The 26,250-nt window shown below is 39.3% G+C and overlaps 2 protein-coding genes and 1 long non-coding RNA gene across 15 annotated transcripts in view; 2 read left to right on the top strand and 1 right to left on the bottom strand.

Annotated features, from left to right (window-relative positions):
- Positions 1–17,695, top strand: part of nr2c2 (nuclear receptor subfamily 2, group C, member 2) — a 45,385-nt gene extending 27,690 nt beyond the window's left edge. For all 5 annotated transcript variants that reach the window (XM_051904090.1, XM_051904086.1, XM_051904089.1 and 2 more), the window contains one exon: positions 15,654–17,695. In XM_051904090.1, the coding sequence (XP_051760050.1) occupies positions 15,654–15,828 (175 nt within the window). In that variant the 3' untranslated portion in view covers positions 15,829–17,695. The remainder of the gene's footprint in view (positions 1–15,653) is intronic.
- Positions 81–26,250, bottom strand: part of LOC127517909 (uncharacterized) — a 41,384-nt gene continuing 15,214 nt past the window's right edge. Inside the window, exon 3 of the long non-coding RNA XR_007931399.1 lies at positions 81–3,032. This is a non-coding gene — a long non-coding RNA (uncharacterized LOC127517909). The remainder of the gene's footprint in view (positions 3,033–26,250) is intronic.
- LOC127517906 (tumor necrosis factor receptor superfamily member 14-like) overlaps positions 5,699–26,250 on the top strand; it is a 63,106-nt gene continuing 42,554 nt past the window's right edge. The window contains exons 1-9 of one of the 9 annotated variants that reach the window (XM_051904106.1): positions 5,702–5,953; positions 8,334–8,683; positions 9,432–9,791; positions 10,085–10,210; positions 10,394–10,549; positions 10,681–10,768; positions 10,843–11,018; positions 11,245–11,252; positions 11,372–13,434. In XM_051904106.1, coding sequence (XP_051760066.1) covers positions 9,665–9,791; positions 10,085–10,210; positions 10,394–10,549; positions 10,681–10,768; positions 10,843–11,018; positions 11,245–11,252; positions 11,372–11,644 — 954 coding nt within the window. In that variant the 5' untranslated portion in view covers positions 5,702–5,953; positions 8,334–8,683; positions 9,432–9,664 and the 3' untranslated portion in view covers positions 11,645–13,434. Of the gene's footprint in view, positions 5,954–8,333; positions 8,684–9,431; positions 9,792–10,084; positions 10,211–10,393; positions 10,550–10,680; positions 10,769–10,842; positions 11,019–11,244; positions 11,274–11,371; positions 13,435–24,229; positions 24,351–25,152; positions 25,274–26,250 lie in introns of those variants that run through there. The other 8 variants (XM_051904105.1, XM_051904107.1, XM_051904110.1 and 5 more) reach the window with 8 other exon arrangements.

Here is a 26,250-nt window from a genome sequence, read left to right as displayed (position 1 = left end):
TATTTACAGTGAATTTAGGAAGTATTCAGACCTTTTTATTTTATTACATTTTGTTTTGCTGCAAGCTTAAGATAAAATGCTTTAAATTGATCTGGACTCCAAACCTCATAACAAGTGACAAAGATAAACCCAGATTTGTGATAACATTGCAATTTAAAAAAAAAAAAAAAAAGAAAGAAAGAAATTGAAATATCACATTGACACAAATATAAATATCAGAGTCAGACCCTTTGCTATGACATGTGAAATTTATCCCAGGTCTATCCCATTTTTTAAGTTCACGCAATCCCACTCATTTGACCCAGGTTCAGTGAGTCAAGAAAAAGGGTTCGTCTCAATCAGCTCCCGAGCTCGTGAATCAGTATATCGTGTTCATAAATTCAGGCACTGGTAAGGACAGTAAAGGACCCTGACTCACTGACACTGATGACTCTATTTCTGGTGACGTGACAACGTCCTCATTGTATTTATGAACAACAGCAGAGCTGATATCTTTCGGACATTACTTGTTATTTAAATACTTTGCTTGGTACATATCCGTGCAACATTTCAGCCGTAAATAAATGATAAATGTTAGCTAGATTATGTTCATTACCTGTCTAGCATCACAACTCAGAAAACGTCAGATCAAGTTTTCAGATAGGCGATATCTTTATAAATAAACCACAGATTTGAGCTTTAAACAATACATTTTCACCTGAAACCTTTAAAAACTACATTTCATGACAATAACAGTATTATTTTTAAAATTAATCAGATTTTCGCTTCCTGCTGGTAGGTGCGAGATGCATTCTGGGATACCTGGCTGTCCGCACAAGTCACCTCTCGATGCATCCTCTATAAGAGGGGCGGAGCAAAACTCCATCCGGGGATTTGAACTGTACTTGGCTAGATGTGAACAGTTCTTGAGCAGCTACTGATGACGTTTCACAAGAACAGACAAGAATACTGGGAAACAGTCATTGACTTATTATTGGGGAGATGAAGAGGGTCTGGGGTTTTAACCAAAGCCACTGGAAGGCAAGCCTGCAATCTTTAGCCAAAAAAAGCGTAGCGGCTAATGCTAACACTCCAGTTTTGTCAGCATGCAGGGAAGGAGACAAGAGGCCGTTTTTTAATGGATATCATAGATATAACAGCTTTTGTGAGGAAATAGCTTATCAATTAATGAATCGACAACCTTTTTGCTAATATTCAAAATTAAGTGAGCTTTTTCTTAAAACAAGTTAAATTATCTGCCAGTGGGGTAAGGAAAATAATCTTGTTTCTCTTTGGGACAGAAACAAGATTTCAAACAGAAAGAAGATTATTTTTCTTACCCCATCGGCAGATAATTTTGCTTGTTTTAAGCAAAAACTTAACTTGTTTTTCCTAGAAAACAAGAAAAATGTCATGTCATTTTACTTATTGTCACGGAGTCACAGCCTGCACCCTCCAATTACAACACATCGTCACCAGATCTTCACGCTCCACCCACTCGTTCACAATCCCCTGAATTCTGATCACCTGCACCTCATCACCAGTGACACTTTAAAAGACTCTCACTCCCTGCACTCAGTGTCTGGTCTCGTCAGACTCATGGACTACTCACCCGCTACTTACCAGCGTCTTCTTGTGCCTCCCTCCTCTCGTCTTCCATCTCCAGTCGTCAGCTCAACGTTGTCCTCCCAACCTGCAAGACAGAACTCTAATTATATTCAGCTAAGTGACTGTTTGAAAGTGCTTGTTCATCTACTCTCCTGCATTCTCCATTACCTGTGTTCGTGCCTCTGTTTAAATAAACATCTGTGTTCACTCACTCCTCTGCCTCCGTCTGTGTCCTGACAGAAGACCAGACCTCATGCACAGCATCTCGGACACAGGCGGGGATTGCACTGCGGACCCGTTCTCCACACTGGTCGACGCAGTGCGATCCTCACTCTCACAGCCTGCCACAAGCACTGCACCTACGGTCCCCGCTGATCTCCTGCACGCCGTTTGCCTCGCACTCCTACACCCAGCACCCGCCGCTTCTTCTTCAGCTGCCTCTGTCAGTCCCATGGCCCAACCAGCGACATTCACCGGCGCGGCAGAGGATTGCAGCGGGTTTCTTCTCCAATGCTCCCTCTACCTGGAAGCCCAGTCTCAGCTGTTCACCATCCGAACCCTGATCTTCCATTCGTCGTCGAGGTCGACGCATCCTTCACCGGGGTCGGGGCGGTGCTATCACAGTGGCAGGGTGACCCACCACGACTCCATCCATGTGCCTTCTTCTCCAAGAAGCTATCCCCGGCGGAGCAAAATTATGACATCAGGAACTGAGAGCTCCTTGCCATCAAGTTAGCCTTGGAAAAGTGGAGACACTGGCTGGAGGGAGCGAAACAACATCAGTTTGAGGTGATCACCGATCATCGTAACCTGGAATATCTGCGTGACACCAAACAGTTGAATCCTCACCAAGCCCGCTGGGCCCTCTTCTTCACTAGATTCAACTTCACGGTCTCCTACCACCCTAGAACTAAGAACTGCAAAGCCGATGCCTTATCTCGGCTATATCAACCTGATCCAGACAATCCTGACCCTAAGCCTATCCTCCCTTCAGCCATGATCGTCAGCCCAATCCTGTGGTCCATCAATCAACGCATTTCCCAAGCTAACCGCTCCAACCCAGCTCCGCCGGGACATCCTGAGGGGCTTCTTTACATTCCACCGGTCCACCGTCAGCCCCTCGTGGACTTGGCTCACACCTCTCCAGGCTCTGGACACCCAGGCAGTTCACGTACCCTCTTGCTCCTGCGGCAACACTACTCCTAGGAGGCTTCCCGAGGGTAAGCTGGTTCCGTTACCAATTCCGTTGACTGGGAGGACTATGGCCCAGAGGAACGTTCCTGGGTCAGCCGTCATGACATCCTCGACCCCTCACTCCTTACTCAATTCCACGCCGAACACCCGGACCGCCCTGCTCCCCGGGGTCGAGGTAGACCCCGTCGTCGCCGCCCATGGAGGGGGGGTACTATCACGGAGTCACAGCCTGCACCCTCCAATTACAACACCTCGTCACCAGATCTTCACGCTCCACCCACTCGTTCACAATCCCCTGAGTTCTGATCACCCGCACCTCATCACCAGTGACACTTTAAAAGACTCTCACTCCCTGCACTCAGTGTCTGGTCTCGTCAGACTCATGCACTACTCACCAGCTACTTACCAGCGTCTTCTTGTGCCTCCCTCCTCTCGTCTTCCATCTCCAGTCGTCAGCTCCACGTTGTCCTCCCAACCTGCAAGAAAGAACTCTAATTATATTCAGCTAAGTGACTGTTTAAAAGTGCTTGTTCATCTACTCTCCTGCATTCTCCATTACCTGTGTTCGTGCCTCTGTTTAAATAAACATCTGTGTTCACTCACCCCTCTGCCTCCGTCTGTGTCCTGACAGAAGACCAGACCTCATGCACAGCATCTCGGACACAGGCGGGGATTGCACTGCGGACCCGTTCGCCACCCTGGTCGACGCAGTGCGATCCTCACTCTCACAGCCTGCCACAAGCACTGCACCTACGGTCCCCGCTGATCTCCTGCACGCCGTTCACCTCGCACTCCTACACCCAGCACCCGCCGCTTCTTCTTCAGCTGCCTCTGTCAGTCCCATGGCCCAACCAGTGACATTCACCGGCGCAGCAGAGGATTGCAGCGGGTTTCTTCTCCAATGCTCCCTTCATCTACTCACCTGCATTCTCCATTACCTGTGTTCCTGCCTCTGTTTAAATAAACATCTGTGTTCATTCACCCTTCTGCCTCCATCTGTGTCCTGACACTTATCTAGTAAAAGCATATGGATTTAAGATTTTTTTTTTTATTTTTATTTATTTATTTTAGATATTTGGACTGGAAACAAGACAAAAATACTAAGTAAGAAAAGCATCTTGTGCAGTGTTTACACTAAACACTACTTTTGTTGGGAACTATATGTAGATTTTATCATGATAAAAAGGCTATTTTATAAGAGAAGGCAGAGAAGGAAAATGTCATGACATGTCGCTAACCATGGGGCTGCAAATTAGCCTTTGGCTCGAAGCCTGTATGTGGAGCGTCGCTGTTTGAAATTGTAGTATGTTATTCTGCATTATCCCTGTTAAATAAACTTATTAATAAATTAATTAAAAATTAGAGTCAAAATCAGTAATACTGTGAAATGTTTACCATTTAAAGCTACAGTCCGTAAGTTTTGCCTCTTTGTCGCCATCTCTGTTTGAAACCTGCAATTGACCCTTCGCCGATAGTTTGATTGACAAGCGATCTAACCAATCATAACGCCGAATCCACCATTTTGTTCGACAAAGCACTCAGGAGTTAGAAGATTAACGTCGGTGGACTTGAACTTGAAAAATGGTGTTTATTGACGTCTTTCCGTGGTTGAAACAACATTCCTTCTCATGTTCATTCATGTTTATTTGATGATATAAATTAACTACTAGGAAGAGATGATCAGTTCATGAGCCGCTTGAACTGAGGCGCTACAGCAATCTGTCACGACACATGTTTATTGTTCGAATTTCTTAAATTACACAGTTTGAAAGCTGGGACTTTGTTTAATATCATAAGTAACCTGCTCTGTCGACGTGTTGTCAGTGTCCTCTTTGCTCCGCAATGTATTTTTCACTCTGTGTGGCGTGACGGCACCATGGCTTGTTGGACAAAGCAACAGTAACTAAGGGGGGCGGGTCTTTGCGAAGGGTCAATTGCAGTTATTTGCAGAAGTATTATCTTTACGTGGGTTGTGCATCGGCAAGACTCCTTAGCGCGGATGAATCTAATGTTTGGAGGTGAATGTGTGGCTGTCAGTACAGTGGATACTGTACTTCAGAATTACAGATTGCAGTCTTTAAGTATGACCAAAATAAGAATTTTCACCGGAAAATGTCATCTGAACAAGTAACATGTCTGCCACTTTTGCTTTGACCAACTGAGAAAAAAAGCAATTACAATAAATTGCTCTGCCAATGGTGATTAAATCTAACGATCGCTTAGCTCGGATCACATCAAACCGTGCAAATTATTATTATTGTTATACTTTGTTCTCAAATTGTTAATGTTAACAGCATCAGCACTGGTGTGGTTGTAGACATTATTTCAGTCATTGCCAGAGGGATGACACAGTTTTAAAGCTTCATAAGGTAAGGTAACAGAAGAGCATAGCAATAAATAATAATATAATAATTAAATGGTAAATAATTATTAAATTATTACAAATAATAATTAAATGGTAGTTTCATATGGTAAATGGTAATTCATATATTTAAGAATATTCTATATCTGCTCTTCTATTGCAAATCAGTGTAGCTGTAATCATTCAGATGTTCAGAGATTTTTGGGTTCACTGTGCAAAATAAAATCTTGAACCTTATTGTTATATTTTGTTAGAAAATGTTAAAAAAAAATTTTTGGTTCCCAACTAGAGAACATGGAGGATGTTGAATAGTCTGGCTCGTGAATAAATACACAGTTTAAAGCATCGCAAGGTACAAAGGAAAAGCACAAAGAAATGAAATTGATGCGACTAAATTTGCTGTGCTTTATCCAAACATTACACGAAGTGAATCCCTCAATCATACAGTCAGAGAACGACTGCACAAAACTAATTAAAAAAACACTGTAAAGTGTTAAGAAAAGACAAACAATTGTAGTTTAAGTTCGCGGTGAAACTATTTGTTTTAAATAGTCCATTAAACCTGCTGAGAAACAAAGAGCGAGAACTAAAATTCTCATGTCCAGGAAACTCATTAATATTCATGTATGCTCAACTGAAACCATCTCAGAACCTCGTAACACGGGTTTGTCTCCACACACACATGTCAGGAAAGATGTCGGATGTCAATGCTGCAACTTTCTGCTGTCAGCTCCCGATTTTTCGCTGTGACCACTGACCAGTGTTTTGAGAGAGAAACAGACGTGAAATGACTCTATAGCCTATCAGCTGGTAAGTAGTTTTAGTGTTTTATTAAAAAGGAAAACCTGCAGCTAAACTACCTACTAAATAATCACGGCACACAACAGGCTTTTTTGTCCGTATTTTTAAGGCAGTCGACAACTGACCAATTTATATAATTGTCTCCGTTTATCTTTTATGAGTCGCTTTGATCTGTAGGTTATTTCTAACGCCTGTTTCACACTGCAAGCATGAGAGGCGCGTGAGCAGCGCGTGAGCGTAACTACATTGTCGCTGCAGCTGCAGAGACGCGCGGCGCGAGTATTCACACTGCAAGCGTTTGTACAGCGTCACAGCAGCGGCTCGAAGCTTCATATAAACTGAGCATTTCTTTACAAAGACAGCTATAAATATGTTTTTTATAAGTTGGTCATTTATAAACTTATAGTCTTGAAAGTTTGTTAACATGGGGAGGTGTACAACATTCGCATATAAACGTAAATAAATAATAATAAAAATAAATAAATAAATAAAGGCCTCGTGTTATTCATTGCTGCACACGAATGAGGTAAGCTTTGTGTTTTACATCATCTCCCGCGTGCACATGTTTACAAGACAGAAACTCGGCGAAAAAAGACATCAAACTCGAGTTTGATTTGGGAATGCCTATATATCTCTCTGTGTAATAACTAAAATTATTATATATGTTTATATATCATATTTTCTGGCTAGTTTACTTTATTTTTTTATAATACACCATACTTTAACCCAAACTGAATAATTGAAAACAAGTTTAAATGGGTAAATCTTCTATAATTATTTTTGATTCTTAATTTTTGATTCTTAATTTTCTTTTCTGTCATACTCAAATTCTTGTTAAAACACATTAGATATGCTTATTCTCTGCATTTTGAACACTTTTTGTGTGAAATTACATTGATTTTGTCCATCAAAAGTGTGACTTTTCACTTTAATTGAGCGTCAGCAGCGCAACAAAAATAGACTCGGCGCCAAAACCCCCGCTTCACTGCTGCTTAAGTTTCAGTTCATTATTTTTATAGAAGGGGGAAAGGTTTGTGTAACGGGGTTGAGGGGTTACTGAGGTACGGAACTAAATGATGTGATTTTAATGAATAATCGTGAATTTACTTAGAAAAAAAAAACATTACCAGCAAAAAAGCACAGATGGATATTTATGGGAATGGCAAAATGAATGGACCTTTTTCTCATTTTATTATTCATATCCCAAATACACTTTCATAGAAGGCCTTGACGGACATGACAAAATAGGTGGTCAACTGAAAAAAACAAAATAATTTCAAATATGAAGATAAAATGTATGTCATGTTTTTAAACATTATTAAAGGAGACATTTCAATTAATACAAAAAGCTTTTAAAAATATATTTTGGTGACCCAATAGATAAAATACACTGGAAAAAGGTCAGAGGGACTCAAATCGTACCGGTTTTGCTTTTTATGTGCAGTTTTATAAAAACATTTTTATTGATTTGGTGATTTACTTAATTTACATTTTGAATATGAATATACATGATAATAAAATATGAATTAATGTTTATTTTTTCCATATTCGTATTTATTATGTAAAAAAGTGATTTTTTTAATGACTACATTCCCTCTGCATTTACTGTACCTAAAACAGAGTCATCTATTTTATTCCCAAAAATGTTTACTAATGTAAATTTTGCAACCATCATTTCCATTACAAAATGCTACTGAACAGTTTATTTGATTTATTTAGTGGAAATGACGATGTGGTGGAAATATTTTTGATGTTTTAAGCAAAATGTTAAAAATGACAGAATTTGATGTAGCGTCTGGACCAATCAGACACACAATTACTCATTATATTTTATAAATAATCCAGAAAACTCTCCCAACAAAGTTCTGTGAACTCATCCCCCAAAACTGCAACTATAACATCCCAAATGAAACTAACACACAGGCAGAAGGTGTCCTGTTACAGGACACATGAAGACTGAAGATTTATGATCAGAAAGAATTTGCAGAGACATGTGACTCTGATTTAATTCTTGTTGAGAATAAACCCTTTTTATCTATTCTGTAGATAACCACGTGAGAAATATTTAAACATGTATCCAATTTTCCCCTCATGATTTTCCTTTTAAAGGGTTTGGCTTATGTATTACTTCTCTCTTTTGAACTATTTTGATATTAATGTTTCAGTGTTGCATACTACTGTGGTTAACTAAAATCACATGGGTAGCATGTTTGGTATCGATGGACTCCAACTTTCATTTCCCCATTTGGTAATTTATGTTCAATGCTGCTAACTCTGTGACACATTAGTATTATAAGAATCTAGAAGGTTCTTCTCTCAAACATCCAATCCAATGTCTTATGCTAATATCCTGCTAGAGCTTAAAGGATCGTAAATTTTCCTTTCAAAGACTTGGGTATGATTGGCCCACTGACCCAGAGGAGCAGAGGCCAGCACCATAGGTTAAAAGCCAGCGCACAGTCTCCTCCCGCTCTCTCTTGCATCTTCGACTGTCCCAAGACAACTCCTGCTGGTGTCCTCTCAGGCCAGGACGGCAGGCCTCGACCTGCCCCCACCATGTGCTTAACACAGAGAGAAAGAACTCTTTCCCACTACAAGAGTCAAATTAACAGCTTAAGTTGTTTCATATTTCTTCATCCAACGCGGAAGATATTGATTACAACTTCAGACCGAACCATCAAGAATTTCTCCTCAGCCTGCAGATCTGGACACTCCTCAACAGCAAAAGGCATCGTGCAAGTATAGTACATTTGAACATTAAACAGCGATTTAGTAATAATTTGTGAACCCCCTTTGTTAGCAAAGATGCTTTATTATTGAGAAAACTGATGGTTTCCCTAAGCGTGTTTTTGACTTTTCTCCATAGCTCCATTTCCTGTTCCCACTTCCGTTTCCACTCTTTCATTTCTCATTTTACCCATGTACGTGTGATTTGTGTGTATGTATGTGTTTGTTAGTTTATTTAATAAAATGCACAATACATATTTGGTTCTGACTTCCTGTCTGCTCATAGTTGTCTCTTAAATGATTTCGATCAAGCTCTAAGAGCTGTAAATGCTGAGAAAGAATTATTTTTCTGTGGCCATGAAAGATACCCTTCTCTAAGAATTAATTAATAATCAATACTGAGTGTTCACAGAATGAACTGATTGATTGATTGATTGATTGATTGTAATTTTAATGTAGCTACATCAAGTTAATCTGATTAACTGATTCAAATATTCATAATTAATAATTATCATAATTAATCATAATTAATAATCATAATGAGTTATGAATAATTATTAATATTTCCCCTTTGAGTTAATTCGCAACATTGATGCAGGTCCACAGCAGATGATTAAGTAAATTAATGAGAATCTGAAACGTGTTTTCAGAGATTTATTTCCTTAATATTCTTAAGACAAAAGTGCCGTTTTATTTGAAGAATAACCTAAAAAAAGTTCAACGTGAGCTGATTCTTTTCTTTTTCTCTTTCTTTTTTCAGTTTGTTTGACAAAGAATGGAAATATCTGCAAGATGCTTGTGGAAACACAACCTGCACAAGATCTGATTTTTTAACTACTGTCTTCGTGTCTCTCAGTTTTCAACAAAATCCACTATTCTGTTATTTGCTGTAAAGGCATCCGTCAGATGATTCAACTAATGGCACAGCAAGCTGAGGAAGTGTTTCCTCACTGCTCATATTAGCTGACGAGACTCCACTGACATTTATGTGACATGATCACTGTAAGGATTATTGTTCTCTTTACTGTTATTGTTCCACTTCACTATGATTTTTGCTGGTGTCGATGTGCTGGTGCTGAATATGAGATAGATGGGAGATGCTGCCCAATGTGTGCTGCTGGTAAGAAAAGTTATACCATATAGTTTACATGTTTAACATAATTTGTATAATTTCAAAGTTCCTAAATTTTGATGTTTTTTATTGTTCAGGTTTGTTAAATATATTACTTCAGTGACGATAATCTGCTTTATTCTGCATTAATGAATATATTTTTTTCTGCATAAAAACATTTGTTTGGTTAGAGGGGAAAAAAATTAAATTATAAAGTCAGTATATCATGACAGTGCATTTTGCATCACATTGCTAAAGTGGTTTCTGTTGAAATTAAATAACTTTTATGTGCTGCTTTTTAGGAAATCGTGTTTATTGGCCCTGCACAGAAGATACCAGCACAACTTGTGCTCCATGCCCTGATTTCACTCACATTGATGAACCCAGCAGCTACACAAAATGCTTTGATTGTACTGTGTGTGATGCTAGTGAGTGTTTCACCTTTTGTTCATCTGGAAATTAAGATGTTGTTATAGATTTTATTCATCTGAATCTGTTTGATCTTTTAATGCAGGTGATTTAGCATCTGAAGAGATGCTAGTTGCTCTGTGGTTGTTGTTCCTAACAGTAACTTGTGTAAAATGTTTTCTGTTGACTCATTTCTATCTTAGGCCGAGGGATAAGAGTGAAAAAAGCCTGTACTCGGTCGTCAGATACTGTTTGTGAGCCACTGGAACAATTCTACTGCACTGAACGAAATAAAGATAGCTGTAGATTTGCTGTGAAACACTCTGAATGCAGCCCTGGACAATATATCAAACAAGCAGGTAAATGATACAATTATATAAATATGCTGTTTATTGTTATCTGTGCTGCATTAGTTAGTTTAGGAAACAGAGGTTTTTTTTTTTTTTTTTAACAATATCTTTTCTGTAACTATATGTCATTGTCTTTACAGGAACTCCCTCCACAGATACAGTATGTGCAGATTGTGAAGTCGACACATATTCAAACGGCTCTTTTTCATCCTGTTTACCTCACACACAGTAAGTGTTCACTTATACTGTTGGTGTGTGCTGTTGGTCATCATTTTTCATCTGATCCTGGATATTATTCACAGATGTGAAGCACTGGGACTTACTGAAACATCTCCAGGAACACAATCATCTGACAGTGAATGTGGAAACACCACTACTGCACACATTGCTATTGTTATAGTTACTTTAATAATAATAATAATTGCAGTAGTAAGTTTTACAATTGTACATATTCGAAGGAAGAAACGATCTGGTACAGGTAAGCTTTATTCAATTTGTTCAGAATGTTTTGAGATATATAGTTGTTTTTCATATAATTCGTTTTTCTATGCAAAATTCAGCCAAAATAAAAAAAAAATTATACAGTCATGGAGCTGGAATACTTTTTGACAGTCACTCATATACACTATATATTTAGGATGGTGATGCAGTGAGGAATATACTAATGATTAAATCACTATTTTGTCTTCCTTCTGTTCATGCAGGAATACAGGTATAATGAGGTATATTTCAGGTATATTTCTTTTTCACATTAAAGAGAAAAACATAAAATACATTTCTTTTATTGCTTTTAAATAACAAAATGTATGTTTATTTGTTTTTTGTTAAAAGGGAACAGGAAATGATTTCAATGAAACAGTCAGTATGGGTAAGTGTAGTAAATCATATACACACACAGTTAATCAGCTCTTGTACATGATGAGAAACTTCACTGACATAATATTAGATTTCAGTTGTGATTTATTTAATAATATTTTAATCTTCTGTGGTTTGATTGTGAGAAATCAATGCAAAACATACAAGTTGTTTATGTGGTACATTTTCTTTGAATCCATTATAAAATTGTTAACTGTTATTTTTCTAATATTGCTAAATAGTGTTTAATTTACTATTTGTGCCTTACGTTCAACAAAAGTGTTATGTGCATTTATTAAATTAATTATTTTCATTTGGCATACCTGCGTCATGACGCCATCGCACGCTTCAGTAGGTGGCGCGCCAGTGACGCGCTTCATTCAGAGTAAATATCAAGGAAGCAATTACTGTAGCGCTCTTCTTTTATTTTTCTTTATTCATATTTATTGTACTTCTTTTCAGGTAATTGCAAAACAAGATGTACAAAACACACTTTTATGTGAATATAAAAACTGTGTAATGCGTTACTGATGATTTAAGTGTGTTGAAAGCTGTTCGTTTTACTATACTGATAGTGTGTCATGAGTTTAGCATGCCTGAGCACATCGTTAGCATGGGTGCCTCGCGATTAGCGCGATAGCCGCTATATGTGATAAATGGTCAGCATATCGATGTTACTTGAGTGTATAAAAGTTCATGATGTTGTTTCAGATTTATGGGTTATCTTAAACTTGCACATTTAGGTAATTTAACCCTATTGTGCCTGAGTTATGCATTACGTTTATCTTAATTAATCTTTTATGTGTCTTTATTGCAATGGCGCAAAAATGGGGTATGCAGTGCATAAAATTGTGCCAAACTTCTTTGAAAAGCTTTTCGAATAAAACGTTTAAAATAAATTTAAAAATTATGTTTGTTGAAAAATAATGTTTGTTTAGCATTTTAAATTAGTAAAAATATATATATTTTATTATATCAAGTGATATCAACTGCTCATTTTAACAAGAGCTGTTGCTCTGTTATACGGACAGTCACATGTCCAAAATGGACAGAGGAGTGAAGCGGTCTGGGGCGCAGAACAGAAAACGTAAAAAAGAAAATGAAAAACAGTGTTTAAAATGAGGACATCGATGTCCATGTGGATAACAAGAAATTGGTAAGCGTAACCTATCATTATCACTGTAAGCCTCTGTCGGTCTGCGTGTAGCGCCGCTTCAAGTCTTTTATGAATGATCCGCTGAATCACTTCTGTTACATTCAAAACGCAGATTCAGAAATGAAACACTGCTGTGTGTTGCGTGGAGATGAACAGTTCTGCTTTGTCTTTATAGTTTCATTGGCAAAATTGAACAAAACAGACACTATTTTGTCTAAAATAACACAATATAAACTTACTGAACTGTTGTATAAAATCAGTAGCCTATTGCATTTGCATTCATTATATTTGGGACAAAAACAGCACTCGTGTAATACTGAAATCCGTTACTTTTGTGATACTGCTTAACTCATATGATAAATATGAGACAAAAACTCAATAAGGGGCATTTTTGCTCCAATATCTTGAGTTTTATGGACATGCTAACTGACTAAATACATCAGATACAAGGGATTGAACAGCGTTTAAAAATGTGCATGTGGTTAATATCCCAGCTGGATTGTTGTATCGTCAATTTAGTTATTTTATTTCATTGTTAAGAGTAAAATATTAACTAATATGTTATATATGTTTGGTGCTTATGTGTACATTTCCTAAAATCCTATTCTTTTTGCAAAAACATGAGATTTTAGTGTCACTGTGTCAGTTGTAAATGGCACAAATGTCTTTTTAGGACTAGAGCATGTGAACTGTATAGAGAGATTTTGTTAAATAGCCTGTTGATCATATTTTCTTAATTTTTCTATTGTGATGGACAGTGTTGGAAGTAATTATTCAGTCATTACTGTGAAAAAGTGACATGTGTTGATGCTGTAATGTACTGAGCTTAATATGCATATGCTTTCATTATTCATTCAGAGTAAATACGCCATCAAGGAAGCCATCACTGTAGCACTCTTCTTTATTTTTTTCTTTATTCATCTTTATTTTACTTCTTTTCAAGATTACTACACAAACAGGTATTTGAAGCTGCTGGAGTCTCTGGAGTGTTGAGATCCTCTCCATGCAGGCTGGCAGTTGTGCGTAAAGATGCATTTCAGCCACTCCAAACCAAACCTCACAAAGAGAAACATTTACAGTGGGTTTAGAAATACATTTTCAAACAGTTTTATTGCTGTGGTGTTTTTTTGCAGCATGGGATAGTGTATAGTGCATTGTATTTCAGAAGGCACTATCCTCCTTTTTATACCATAGCTGAAAATGGCCATTTATGAACTCCACACATCTTGCAAAAGTCATTTTAATACCCTCAGAGACCCTAAAGGGACCTTCCATCTCACTTCCCAATATTCCAGCCCAAATCATCACCCGCTAGCTCCCTGCTGACGTCGCAGTCTTGTTGGAACGTGGTGGCCACTCACCAACCATCCAGAAATCCATCCATCTGGACCATCCATTGTAGTCCGGCATTCGTCGGTGAATAAAACTATTTAAAAACGAGTCTTCATGTATTTCTAAACCCACTGTAAATGTTTCTCTTTGTGAGGTTTGGTTAGTGGTGGCTAAAATGCATCTTTACGCACAACTGCCAGCCTGCATAGAGAGCTTCTTGAGACTCCAGAGACACCAGCAGCTTCAAATACATGTTTGCTGCTCAACACTGGCTTTTTTTATAGCTGCCCTTTTAATACAATTAACTTGTTTGACAGAAACTTTCCTTAATAAGCCTTTATCTGACTGCGTTCTGCTGTGCTCTAAATCACTCACAAATCTTATGATAATTCAATAATCTCCATTCAGTTTTCACACAATATTAGTTGTTTTCATGCCTTTTGCACAACATTGCACCATTTCATGCTTTTCATCTTCAGAAAGATCTTTCTTCCTCCCCATATTGCATGAGAACTGTGACTTGCTTAATAATGTGGAACAACATCTTTAAGTAGGGTTTCACCTGGCAAACTACTCAACAAACCTGTCTGAGATTGATACCAGTTATCTAAAAGATATGGAAAATAAAACAAACAAACACTTTCTTTGAAAAAGTAAAATCTGAATGTTTATTGTACTGAAATCCTACTGATATGTAACTTGCATAATAATTTGGAACAGTGTAATCATTATTTTCTATTTGTTTTGTAATTTTTTAATGTGGTTAATGACAACATACCTCATTTACTTTTAACAGAACCAAGGTTGTATTTCATTTAGGTTGCGTCTGCAATAATCTGTTTTGACCTTTTATCCACACTGAGATGCCATTTTTGTCCTGTGAAAACTGAGCTTTTTGAAGATGCTGTTTGTAGTGTGGACTGTAAACCAATATATAAATGTGTAATTAGACACGCACATGCAACATTTTTCCAGCACTTCAAATGGTGTTTTTAATGTGATGACCACGAACATTATTTGTTCATCCTTCTGAGATTGTCCCTCTTTGTAAAACCAAACGTTTCAAGATGTAGGAAATCCAACATTTGATAGAAAACACTTATTTAAAAATAAAAAAGACATTAATTACCACTATAACCAGCAGATGGCGGCAGAGTAGCATTTATTGGCTCATATTAGCCATTTCCTGCAATAGTTTTTCACTCAGTTTCGGTTTTAAATAAATATTAAACATTATAAAATCACTAGGTTTAAAAATACATTTTGTCTAGGTGAAGTATGAAGTACTCACAAAATCTCATGAAAAACAATCAGACAGAAAGTGAGCACTGCACTTTCTTTATAATCTCAGCAGCTGTCAGTCAGTGCAGCACAAGATCAATGATTTCAGCACACTTGTGAAGACTCACATTTTATTCAATGAATCTAACTAAAGTGCACAATAAATCTTCAATTGTTGATGCTTTTTTTTTTTTTTTTTTGCACGAAAGTGTAAAAGCTGATGGTCGAATTGAATTTAGCCGAGGAGTTCTAAAGAACGCTCCGTGCTTGTAGTCCATTGCTGTCCTGAGTCAAAGCATGAGGGTGATTGAGTGTGACCTGAACACACCAGTGAGAGGTGAGATATTTTGCTAATAAAATGATAGTGGATGAAGAATAGCATGAGAACTTATTATATCTGGTCTCTCATATCATCTCAGGGAGCTTTAGGTGTTTGTTAATTGGCTGATTTGTTAATGTGCTCTCATTAATTGCTGATTGATGTGGCAGGTTGGCCCGAATCCTGTTGCGTTTACCAGCGCTGCGGTCGATGAGTTCCAATATAACTGAGGAGCTGTTTTTCACCGGCCTTATTGGCAATGTACCGATCGACAGTATCATCCCATATATCCTTAAAATGGAGACTGCAGACTACAACAGCCAAATGACAGGCCCGACTGTGTGAGACTGAAGTCATGCAACTCCCATCATCCCTCACTCTCACAGTGACTCAAATATATCACATTATATTGAACCGACCAACAAGCTCTACCTCAAGAGGAGCTGCAACAGTGAAAGCCTTTCAGTATGTGACCGTTACCCTAGAAATATTGTGTTGTAGTTCACAGAAAGATGCATTATGGGACTTTGAGTTCCAAAGACATTTGCCTGAAAAATGCCTTTCTTTTTTTAAACCATAATTTAAAAACATTTGAGCACTTCAAGATGATTCCAATGGATACAATCCAAGATGACATTTTAAACCTCCAAATTCTCTCAATTCAATTTTTTTTATTACTTATGAGGACAATATCTACAGCATTGAACGATCCTTTCCCATGGAAGACGCGATCCTTGATCGAATGTAACAGCTGATATCAGGACAGTCTCTGGATCCCTGAATCTAGACTCCAATGAAAACATGTCCGGGTCACATTTATGAATACCATTCAGTTTATTACTTCTCCCTGATAACGCAGTTATTGATATGAATGGGAATATTCTGGTTCCCACAGCCCATTATTGCAGTCATGACAATCAGCTTCTCCTCAATATCCTTTATTTATTATTTCATTGAGTCCAACTCTAAAGTCCATATACATGTAGATCTGATCTGCTTGATTTCAAAAATCCTCTGTTATTAAATGACATATTTGATCTGTATCTTTATAGCATTCGACCGCTGCTGCAATGTACAAAAGGTGTCGTTTCAGATGTAATATATGCACAACCATGATGGTTTAATGCACTTAGATTACTAACATGCTTTAATTTGCAGATCTGTGCACAGTTAGACTTTTGTAAATTTCACTGTCATTTCAAAACAACAGAATGTCTCATTTTGTCCCAGTTTTAGCAACTGACATGCACTTATTTAACAGGATATATTCACCTAGGCTATATTTATTTGGGTTTAAAATTAGTAGCTTGAAAAGAAAAAGTAAATATACTTGAACAGACTATGTTGGACTGACACATTATTGGTTAGCCATTGTTTTTTATGTCGAAACTAACTATAAAATGATAAACCTCACACACCCACTGTAACATGGTAAAGCATGTCAAGTCAGTGTATATTTAACCATTAATGCCACACTTGTGAGGTGAGCAGAAGCATTTGAATGCTTTAATTCATTTCAGTTTCAGTTCTCACCACCGACTCTAAGATCTGCCCAAAATGTGCCTCATGTATTGGAAAACCTTCAAACTAACTCACAAAACTGGTGGTTTTGCTTTTGACTATTTTGGGCTGAACTCTGAACATGTTTGAGTCTAAATAAATTTCTTGTGAATCAAGTAAAAACACTGCTATAAAGCTATTGCTGTTGAATAGATGGCCATTGACAAATATATATATATTATAATTAAGAGAGTATATTCAGTTTGCAAATGGGTGTACAAACATTGATATCAACTTTAATCATCAGCAAAGTCAAAATGAATCTTTATAGCAGTTGCTCAAACCCTGTCTAACAGTTCTGACCTCGAGAGTTTCTGTTTCTCGTAAGGTTTATTATTGTTTTATAATTCAACCCTACTTGGTCTTATTGATTGTCAAAAAAAAAAACTATTTATTGTTTGAAAAGCATGACCCCATACAAACTGTTCTTTTATATGCTTTTAACACCGGCAGACAATTGTTTTAAACAAAATTGTGTATGTATTTTAAGATGCCTAAAGTTTTTGATTTCAATCCGTCTGTGACTGGTTTATAGGTGTTGTAATGCCATGTTGTGATTCTCTGTTTTCATCTGTCTGTGAGACGATAAGAAAAGCTGTGCATGAACTAGCTTATAAATTTTATTAAATTATATACTGATGTGGAGATTAAATATTGTGGCTTGAAGGAAAAAAAGAAGAGATATTTACAGTGAATTTAGGAAGTATTCAGACCTTTTTATTTTATTACATTTTGTTTTGCTGCAAGCTTAAGATAAAATGCTTTAAATGAATCTGGACTCCAAACCTCATAACAAGTGACAAAGATAAACCCAGATTTGTGATAACATTGCAATTTAACAAAAAAAAAAAGAAAGAAAGAAATTGAAATATCACATTGACACAAATATAAATATCAGAGTCAGACCCTTTGCTATGACATGTGAAATTTATCCCAGGTCTATCCCATTTTTTAAGTTCACGCAATCCCACTCATTTGACCCAGGTTCAGTGAGTCAAGAAAAAGGGTTCGTCTCAATCAGCTCCCGAGCTCGTGAATCAGTATATCGTGTTCATAAATTCAGGCACTGGTAAGGACAGTAAAGGACCCTGACTCACTGACACTGATGACTCTATTTCCGGTGACGTGACAACGTCCTCATTGTATTTATGAACAGCAGCAGAGCTGATATCTTTCAGACATTACTTGTTATTTAAATACTTTGCTTGGTACATATCCCTGCAACATTTCAGCCGTAAATAAATGATAAATGTTAGCTAGATTATGTTCATTACCTGTCTAGCATCATAACTCAGAAAACGTCAAGTTAAAATTAATCAGATTTTCGCTTCCTGCTGGTAGGTGCGAGATGCATTCTGGGATACCTGGCTGTCCGCACAAGTCACCTCTCGATGCATCCTCTATAAGAGGGGCGGAGCAAAACTACATCCGGGGATTTGAACTGTACTTGGCTAGATGTGAACAGTTCTTGAGCAGCTACTGATGACGTTTCACAAGAACAGACAAGAATACTGGGAAACAGTCATTGACTTATTACTGGGGAGATGAAGAGGGTCTGGGGTTTTAACCAAAGCCACTGGAAGGCAAGCCTGCAATCTTTAGCCAAAAAAAAGCGTAGCGTGCAGGGAAGGAGACAAGAGGCCATTTTTTAATGGATATCATGGATATAACAGCTTTTGTGAGGAAATAGCTTATCAATTAATGAATCGACAACCTTTTTGCTAATATTCAAAAAGTTTCACTGCAAAAATTGCTTTTCTTATTTAGTATTTTTGTCTTGTTTCCAGTCCAAATATCTAAAAAATTCTTAAATCCAGATGCTTTTAGATAAATAAAATTACATAAGATATTTTCTCTTGTTTTCTGGGGGGGAAAAAATAAAAAATTAAGTGAGTTTTTTCTTAAAACAAGTTAAATTATCTGCCAGTGGGGTAAGGAAAATAATCTTGTTTCTCTTTGGGACAGAAACAAGATTTCAAACAGAAAGAAGATTATTTTTCTTACCCCATCGGCAGATAATTTTGCTTGTTTTAAGCAAAAACTTAACTTGTTTTTCCTAGAAAACAAGAAAAATGTCATGTCATTTTACTTATTGTCACGGAGTCACAGCCTGCACCCTCCAATTACAACACATCATCACCAGATCTTCACGCTCCACCCACTCGTTCACAATCCCTGTTCTGATCACCTGCACCTCATCACCAGTGACACTTTAAAAGACTCTCACTCCCTGCACTCAGTGTCTGGTCTCGTCAGACTCATGGACTACTCACCCGCTACTTACCAGCATCTTCTTGTGCCTCCCTCCTCTCGTCGCTCCCTCCTCGCTCCTCAAAGGCCGGCCCAAGTCTCTGTCCTGGACTCTATCTGCCCGAGAATCCTTCCACCAGCTCCAAGAGGCCTTCCTCACCGCTCCGATCCTGGTCCATCCGAACCCTGATCTTCCATTCGTCGTTGAGGTTGACGCATCCTCCACCGGGGTCGGGGCGGTGCTATCACAGCGGCAGGGTGACCCACCACGACTCCATCCATGTGCCTTCTTCTCCAAGAAGCTATCCCCGGTGGAGCAAAATTATGACATCGGGAACTGAAAGCTCCTCGCCATCAAGTTAGCCTTAGAAAAGTGGAGACACTGGCTGGAGGGAGCGAAACAACATCAGTTTGACGTGATCACCGATCATCATAACCTGGAATATCTGTGTGACACCAAACAGCTGAATCCTCGCCAAGCCCGCTGGGCCCTCTTCTTCACTAGATTCAACTTCACGGTCTCCTACCACCCTGGAACTAAGAACTGCAAAGCCGATGCCTTATCCCGGCTATATCAACTTGATCCAGACAATCCTGACCCTAAGCCTATCCTCCCTTCAGCCATGATCGTCAGCCCTATCCTGTGGTCCATCAATCAACGCATTTCCCAAGCTAACCGCTCCAACCCAGCTCCACCGGGACGTCCTGAGGGGCTTCTTTACAGTCCACCAGTCCACCGTCAGCCCCTCGTGGACTTAGCTCACACCTCTCCAGGCTCTGGACACCCAGGCAGTTCACGTACCCTCTCGCTCCTGCGGCAACACTACTGGTGGCCCTCTATGTCTCAGGATGTCTCCCGCTACATCAAGGGATGCTCAGTTGCTGACACTCCTAGGAGGCTACTATCACGGAGTCACAGCCTGCACCCTCCAATTACAACACATCGTCACCAGATCTTCACGCTCCACCCACTCGTTCACAATCCCCTGAGTTCTGATCACCTGCACCTCATCACCAGTGACACTTTAAAAGACTCTCACTCCCTGCACTCAGTGTCTGGTCTCGTCAGACTCATGCACTACTCACCAGCTACTTACCAGCGTCTTCTTGTGCCTCCCTCCTCTCGTCTTCCATCTCCAGTCGTCAGCTCCACGTTGTCCTCCCAACCTGCAAGACAGAACTCTAATTATATTCAGCTAAGTGACTGTTTGAAAGTGCTTGTTCATCTACTCTCCTGCATTCTCCATTACCTGTGTTCGTGCCTCTGTTTAAATAAACATCTGTGTTCACTCACCCCTCTGCCTCCGTCTGTGTCCTGACAGAAGACCAGACCTCATGCACAGCATCTCGGACACAGGCGGGGATTGCACTGCGGACCCGTTCACCACACTGGTCGACGCAGTGCGATCCTCACTCTCACAGCCTGCCACAAGCACTGCACCTACGGTCCCCGCTGATCTCCTGCACGCCGTTCGCCTCGCACTCCTACACCCAGCACCCGCCGCTTCTTCTTCAGCTGCCTCTGTCAGTCCCATGGCCCGACCAGCAACATTCACCGGTGCGGCAGAGGATTGCAGCGGGTTTCTTCTCCAATGCTCCCTCTACCTGGAAGCCCAGTCTCAGCTGTTCACCACCGAACGATCTTGGGTGGTGTTCGTCATCTCTCTCCTGACCGGACGAGCGCTACATTGGGCTCAACCCCTCTGGGAGTCTAAAGCTCCCGTGACAGCCTCCATCAACTCCTTCGCTCACTTCCGGGAACGACCAAATTTTCAACCTACGCCAAAACGATGAATCTGTGAGTATGTATGCCCTCCGTTTTCACACCCTGGCAGCCACAAGTGGATGGAATGAAACCGCCCTGATAACCACCTTCCGCTATGGTTTGAATCCTCATGTGAAGCAATTAATGGTCGTGTATGATGATACCATGGGCTTGGAAAACGTAATCCAAAAAACTATCCGCATAGCCCAGCGCTACTCAGCATGTGCGCTTCTCACACCCGCTGCCAATCCTCTGCCCGCCACACAATCTGTCGCCCTTCCAGCACCAGAAGCTATGCATGTTGATTCTTATCGCCTGACCCGTGCGGAGCGTCAGAGAAGAATCCTGCAATATCTCTGTCTGTACTGTGGGGGAGAGGATCCGCGCGCATTGCACCTCTCACAAGAACGCCTGTGCATCTCCTTAATTCTCATGTTTGTGTTTCAGCGCAAGCCCTCATCGACTCCAGCTCCGCAGGGAACTTCATCAGCAACCAGATTCTCCAGAAATTAAATGTGCGTCGCAAGCGCTGCCAACAGGATCTCCGTGTTCAAACCATACAGGGAAAACCGCTGGGCCGTGGACACATTCGGCATTTCTCCCCCACACTGACGCTCCGCATCGGCTGTCTTCACTCTGAGGAAATCACCTTCATGGTGCTGGAAGGCTCCACCACAGACATCATCCAGGGACGCCCTTGGCACAAACCGCACATCCAGTGGAACACGGGTGAGATCCTCAAATGGAGTGAAAAATGTTTTAAAGACTGTTTGACTCCTATCAGAAAATCATCTTCGAACCTTCAACCATCTTCCTCTGATTCCAACGTCCTTCCTGTCCACTCCACCTCTATTGAAAGTCCAGAAACTGACCTCAAAGTGGAAATCCCTCCTGAATACTGAGCGTTCCAGGATGTGTTCAGCAAGCGGTTGGCAACACAACTACCACCTCACCGGCCATGGGACTGCGCCATCGACCTGCTGCCTGGGGCAAGGGTAGGGTTTACCCATTGTCCATCCCGGAACAGAAGGCCATTGAGGAGTATGTCCAGGAGGCCCTTAAGCAACGTTTCATCAGACCCTCGACGTCCCCTGCCACTTCAAGCTGCTTCTTCGTGGCCAAGAAGGACGGAGGCTTGAGGCCGTGCATTCATTACCGTCATCTGAACTCCCAGACGGTCAAATTCAGCTATCCCCTTCCTCTGGTCCCGGCGGCTTTGGAACAGCTACGTGGAGCTCGTAGAGTCACAGCCTGCACCCTCCAATTACAACACATTGTCACCAGATCTTCACGCTCCACCCACTCGTTCACAATCCCCTGAGTTCTGATCACCTGCACCTCATCACCAGTGACACTTTAAAAGACTCTCACTCCCTGCACTCAGTGTCTGGTCTCGTCAGACTCATGGACTACTCACCAGCTACTTACCAGCGTCTTCTTGTGCCTCCCTCCTCTCGTCTTCCATCTCCAGTCGTCAGCTCCACGTTGTCCTCCCAACCTGCAAGACAGAACTCTAATTATATTCAGCTAAGTGACTGTTTGAAAGTGCTTGTTCATCTACTCTCCTGCATTCTCCATTACCTGTGTTCGTGCCTCTGTTTAAATAAACATCTGTGTTCACTCACCCCTCTGCCTCCGTCTGTGTCCTGACAGAAGACCAGACCTCATGCACAGCATCTCGGACACAGGCGGGGATTGCCACCAGTTCGCCACACTGGTCGACGCAGTGCGATCCTCACTCTCACAGCCTGCCACAAGCACTGCACCTACGGTCCCCGCTGATCTCCTGCACGCCGTTCGCCTCGCACTCCTACACCCAGTACCCGCCGCTTCTTCTTCAGCTGCCTCTGTCAGTCCCATGGCCCAACCAGCAACATTCACCGGTGCGGCAGAGGATTGCAGCGGGTTTCTTCTCCAATGCTCCCTTCATCTACTCTCCTGCATTCTCCATTACCTGTGTTCCTGCCTCTGTTTAAATAAACATCTGTGTTCATTCACCTCTCTGCCTCGGATGAATCTAATGTTTGGAGACGAATGTGTGGCTGTCAGTACAGTGGATACTGTACTTCAGAATCACAGATTGTAGTCTTTAAGTATGACCAAAATAAGAATTTTCACCAGAAAATGTCATCTGAACAAGTAAGTAACATGTCTGCCACTTTTGCTTTGACCAACTAAGAAAAAAAGCAATTATAATAAATTGCTCTGCCAATGGTGATATCTAACCATCACTTAGCTCGGATCACATCAAACCGTGCAAATTATTATTATTGTTATACTTTGTTCTCAAATTGTTAATGTTAACAGCATCAGCACTGGTGTGGTTGTAGAGATTATTTCAGTCATTGCCAGAGGGATGACACAGTTTTAAAGCTTCATAAGGTAAGGTCACAGAAGAGCATAGCAATAAATAATAATATAATAATTAAATGGTAAATAATAATTAAATTATTACAAATAATAATTAAATGGTAGTTTCATATGGTAAATGGTAATTCATATATTTAAGAATATTCTATATTTGCTCTTCTATTGCAAATCAGTGTAGCTGTAATCATTCAGATGTTCAGAGATTTTTGGGTTCACTGTGCAAATAAAATCTTGAACTTTATTGTTATATTTTGTTAGAAAATGTTAAATATTTTTTTTGGTTCCCAACTAGAGAACATGGAGGATGTTGAATAGTCTGGCTCGTAAATTAACGCATTATATGGATCACCGCACCATTAACCACAGGTTACAAAAAATACTGTCCACAAATACATTTACAGGTTTATTTCAGCTGTTATTCAGCAAATTATAACAACTAATAAAATACACAGTTTAAAGCATCGCAAGGTACAAAGGAAAAGCACAAAGAAATGAAATTGATGCGACTAGTTTGCTGTGCTTTATCCAAACATTACACGAAGTGAATCCCTCAATCATACAGTCAGAGACGACTGCACAAAACTAATAAAAAACACTATAAAGTGTTAAGAAAAGACAAACAATTAAAGTTTAAGTTCGCGGTGAAACTATTTGTTTTAAATGATCCATTAAACCTGCTGAGAAACAAAGAGCGAGAACTAAAATTCTCATGTCCAGGAAACTCATTAATATTCATGTATGCTCAACTGAAACCATCTCAGAACCTCGTAACACGGGTTTGTCTCCACACACACATGTCAGGAAAGATGTCGGCTGTCAATGCTGCAACTTTCTGCTGTCAGCTCCCGATTTTTCGCTGTGACCACTGACCAGTGTTTTGAGAGAGAAACAGACGTGAAATGACTCTATAGCCTATCAGCTGGTAAGTAGTTTTAGTGTTCATTAAAAAGGAAAACCTGCAGCTAAACTACCTACTAAATAATCACGGCACACAACAGGCTTTTGTTGTGCGTATTTTTAAGGCAGTCGACAAATGACCAAACCTTGAACCTTATTGTGATGATTTTAAATTATAAAATTGTATTAAAAAATTTAAATATTTTTTATTGGAAACATAAAAAATATGAAATTTCAGCAACAATTTTTAGCACTGTATGACTTATACAACCAGTCTGTTCCCAACTAGAGAACATGGAGGATGTTGAATAGTCTGGCTCGTAAATGAACGCATCATATGGATCACCACACCATTAACCACAGGTTACAAAAATACTATGTAGCCTACACAATGTACATAATATGTACAAAAGGTTTATTTCAGCTGTTACGGGAAGTGATATATTTGATAACAACTAATAGCCTAAAATACACAGTTTAAAGCATCGCAAGGTACAAAGGAAAAGCACAAAGAAATGAAATTGATGCGACTAAATTTGCTGTGCTTTATCCAAACATTACACGAAGTGAATCCCTCAATCATACAGTCAGAGAACGACTGCACAAAACTAATAAAAAACACTATAAAGTGTTAAGAAAAGACAAACAATTGTAGTTTAAGTTCGCGGTGAAACTATTTGTTTTAAATAGTCCATTAAACCTGCTGAGAAACAAAGAGCGAGAACTAAAATTCTCATGTCCAGGAAACTCATTAATATTCATGTATGCTCAACTGAAACCATCTCAGAACCTCGTAACACGGGTTTGTCTCCACACACACATGTCAGGAAAGATGTCGGATGTCAATGCTGCAACTTTCTGCTGTCAGCTCCCGATTTTTCGCTGTGACCACTGACCAGTGTTTTGAGAGAGAAACAGACGTGAAATGACTCTATAGCCTATCAGCTGGTAAGTAGTTTTAGTGTTTTATTAAAAAGGAAAACCTGCAGCTAAACTACCTACTAAATAATCACGGCACACAACAGGCTTTTGTTGTCCGTATTTTAAAGGCAGTCGACAACTGACCAATTTATATAAATGTCTCCGTTTATCTTTTAGTCGATTTGATCTATACGTGTTATTTCTAAGTTTCATTCACATTTTGACTGAAGCTCTAATGTGAAAGAATTTTTGCCTTATTTCCTGCTTTTGCTCCTCCCACTTGTTTTCAGGGTTTAATCTCTACTAAAATGCTTTTTTTGCTTTTTATGTGCAGTTTTATAAAAAAAAAAAAATGATGTGATTTACTTAATTTACACTTTCAATATGAAAACCCATGATAATAAAATATGAATTAATATGTTTATTTATTCCAAATTAGTATTTATTATGTAAAAAAGTGATTTTTTTAATGACTACATTCCCTCTGCATTTACTGTACCTAAAACAGAGTCATCTATTTTATTCCCAAAAATACTGTAAATACAAAAATGTAAATTTTGCAACCATCATTTCCATCACAAAATGCTACTGAACAGTTTATTTGATTTATTTAGTGGAAAAGACGCTGTGGTGGAAATATTTTTGATGTTTTAAGGAAAATGTTTGCAGAGACATGTGACTCTGATTTAATTCTTGTTGAGAATAAACCCTTTTAATCTATTCTGTAGATAACCACGTGAGAAATGTTTAAACATGTATCCAATTTTCCCATCTCATGATTTTCCTTTTAAAGGGTTTGGCTTATGTATTACTTCTCTCTTTTGAACTATTTTGATATTAATGTTTCAGTGTTGCATACTACTGTGGTTAACTAAAATCACATGGGTATCATGTTTGAACTCCAACTACATGTTGCGAACTCTGTGACACATTAGTATTATAAGAAGGTTCTTCTCTCAAACATCCAATCCAATGTCTTATGCTAATATCCTGCTAGAGCTTAA

Source organism: Ctenopharyngodon idella, chromosome 8 (genome assembly GCF_019924925.1).
Source record: "Ctenopharyngodon idella isolate HZGC_01 chromosome 8, HZGC01, whole genome shotgun sequence".
Taxonomy (NCBI): Eukaryota; Metazoa; Chordata; class Actinopteri; order Cypriniformes; family Xenocyprididae; genus Ctenopharyngodon; species Ctenopharyngodon idella.
Note: the sequence above shows the minus strand (reverse complement) of the source record. Positions and strands in the feature narration are given on the sequence as shown.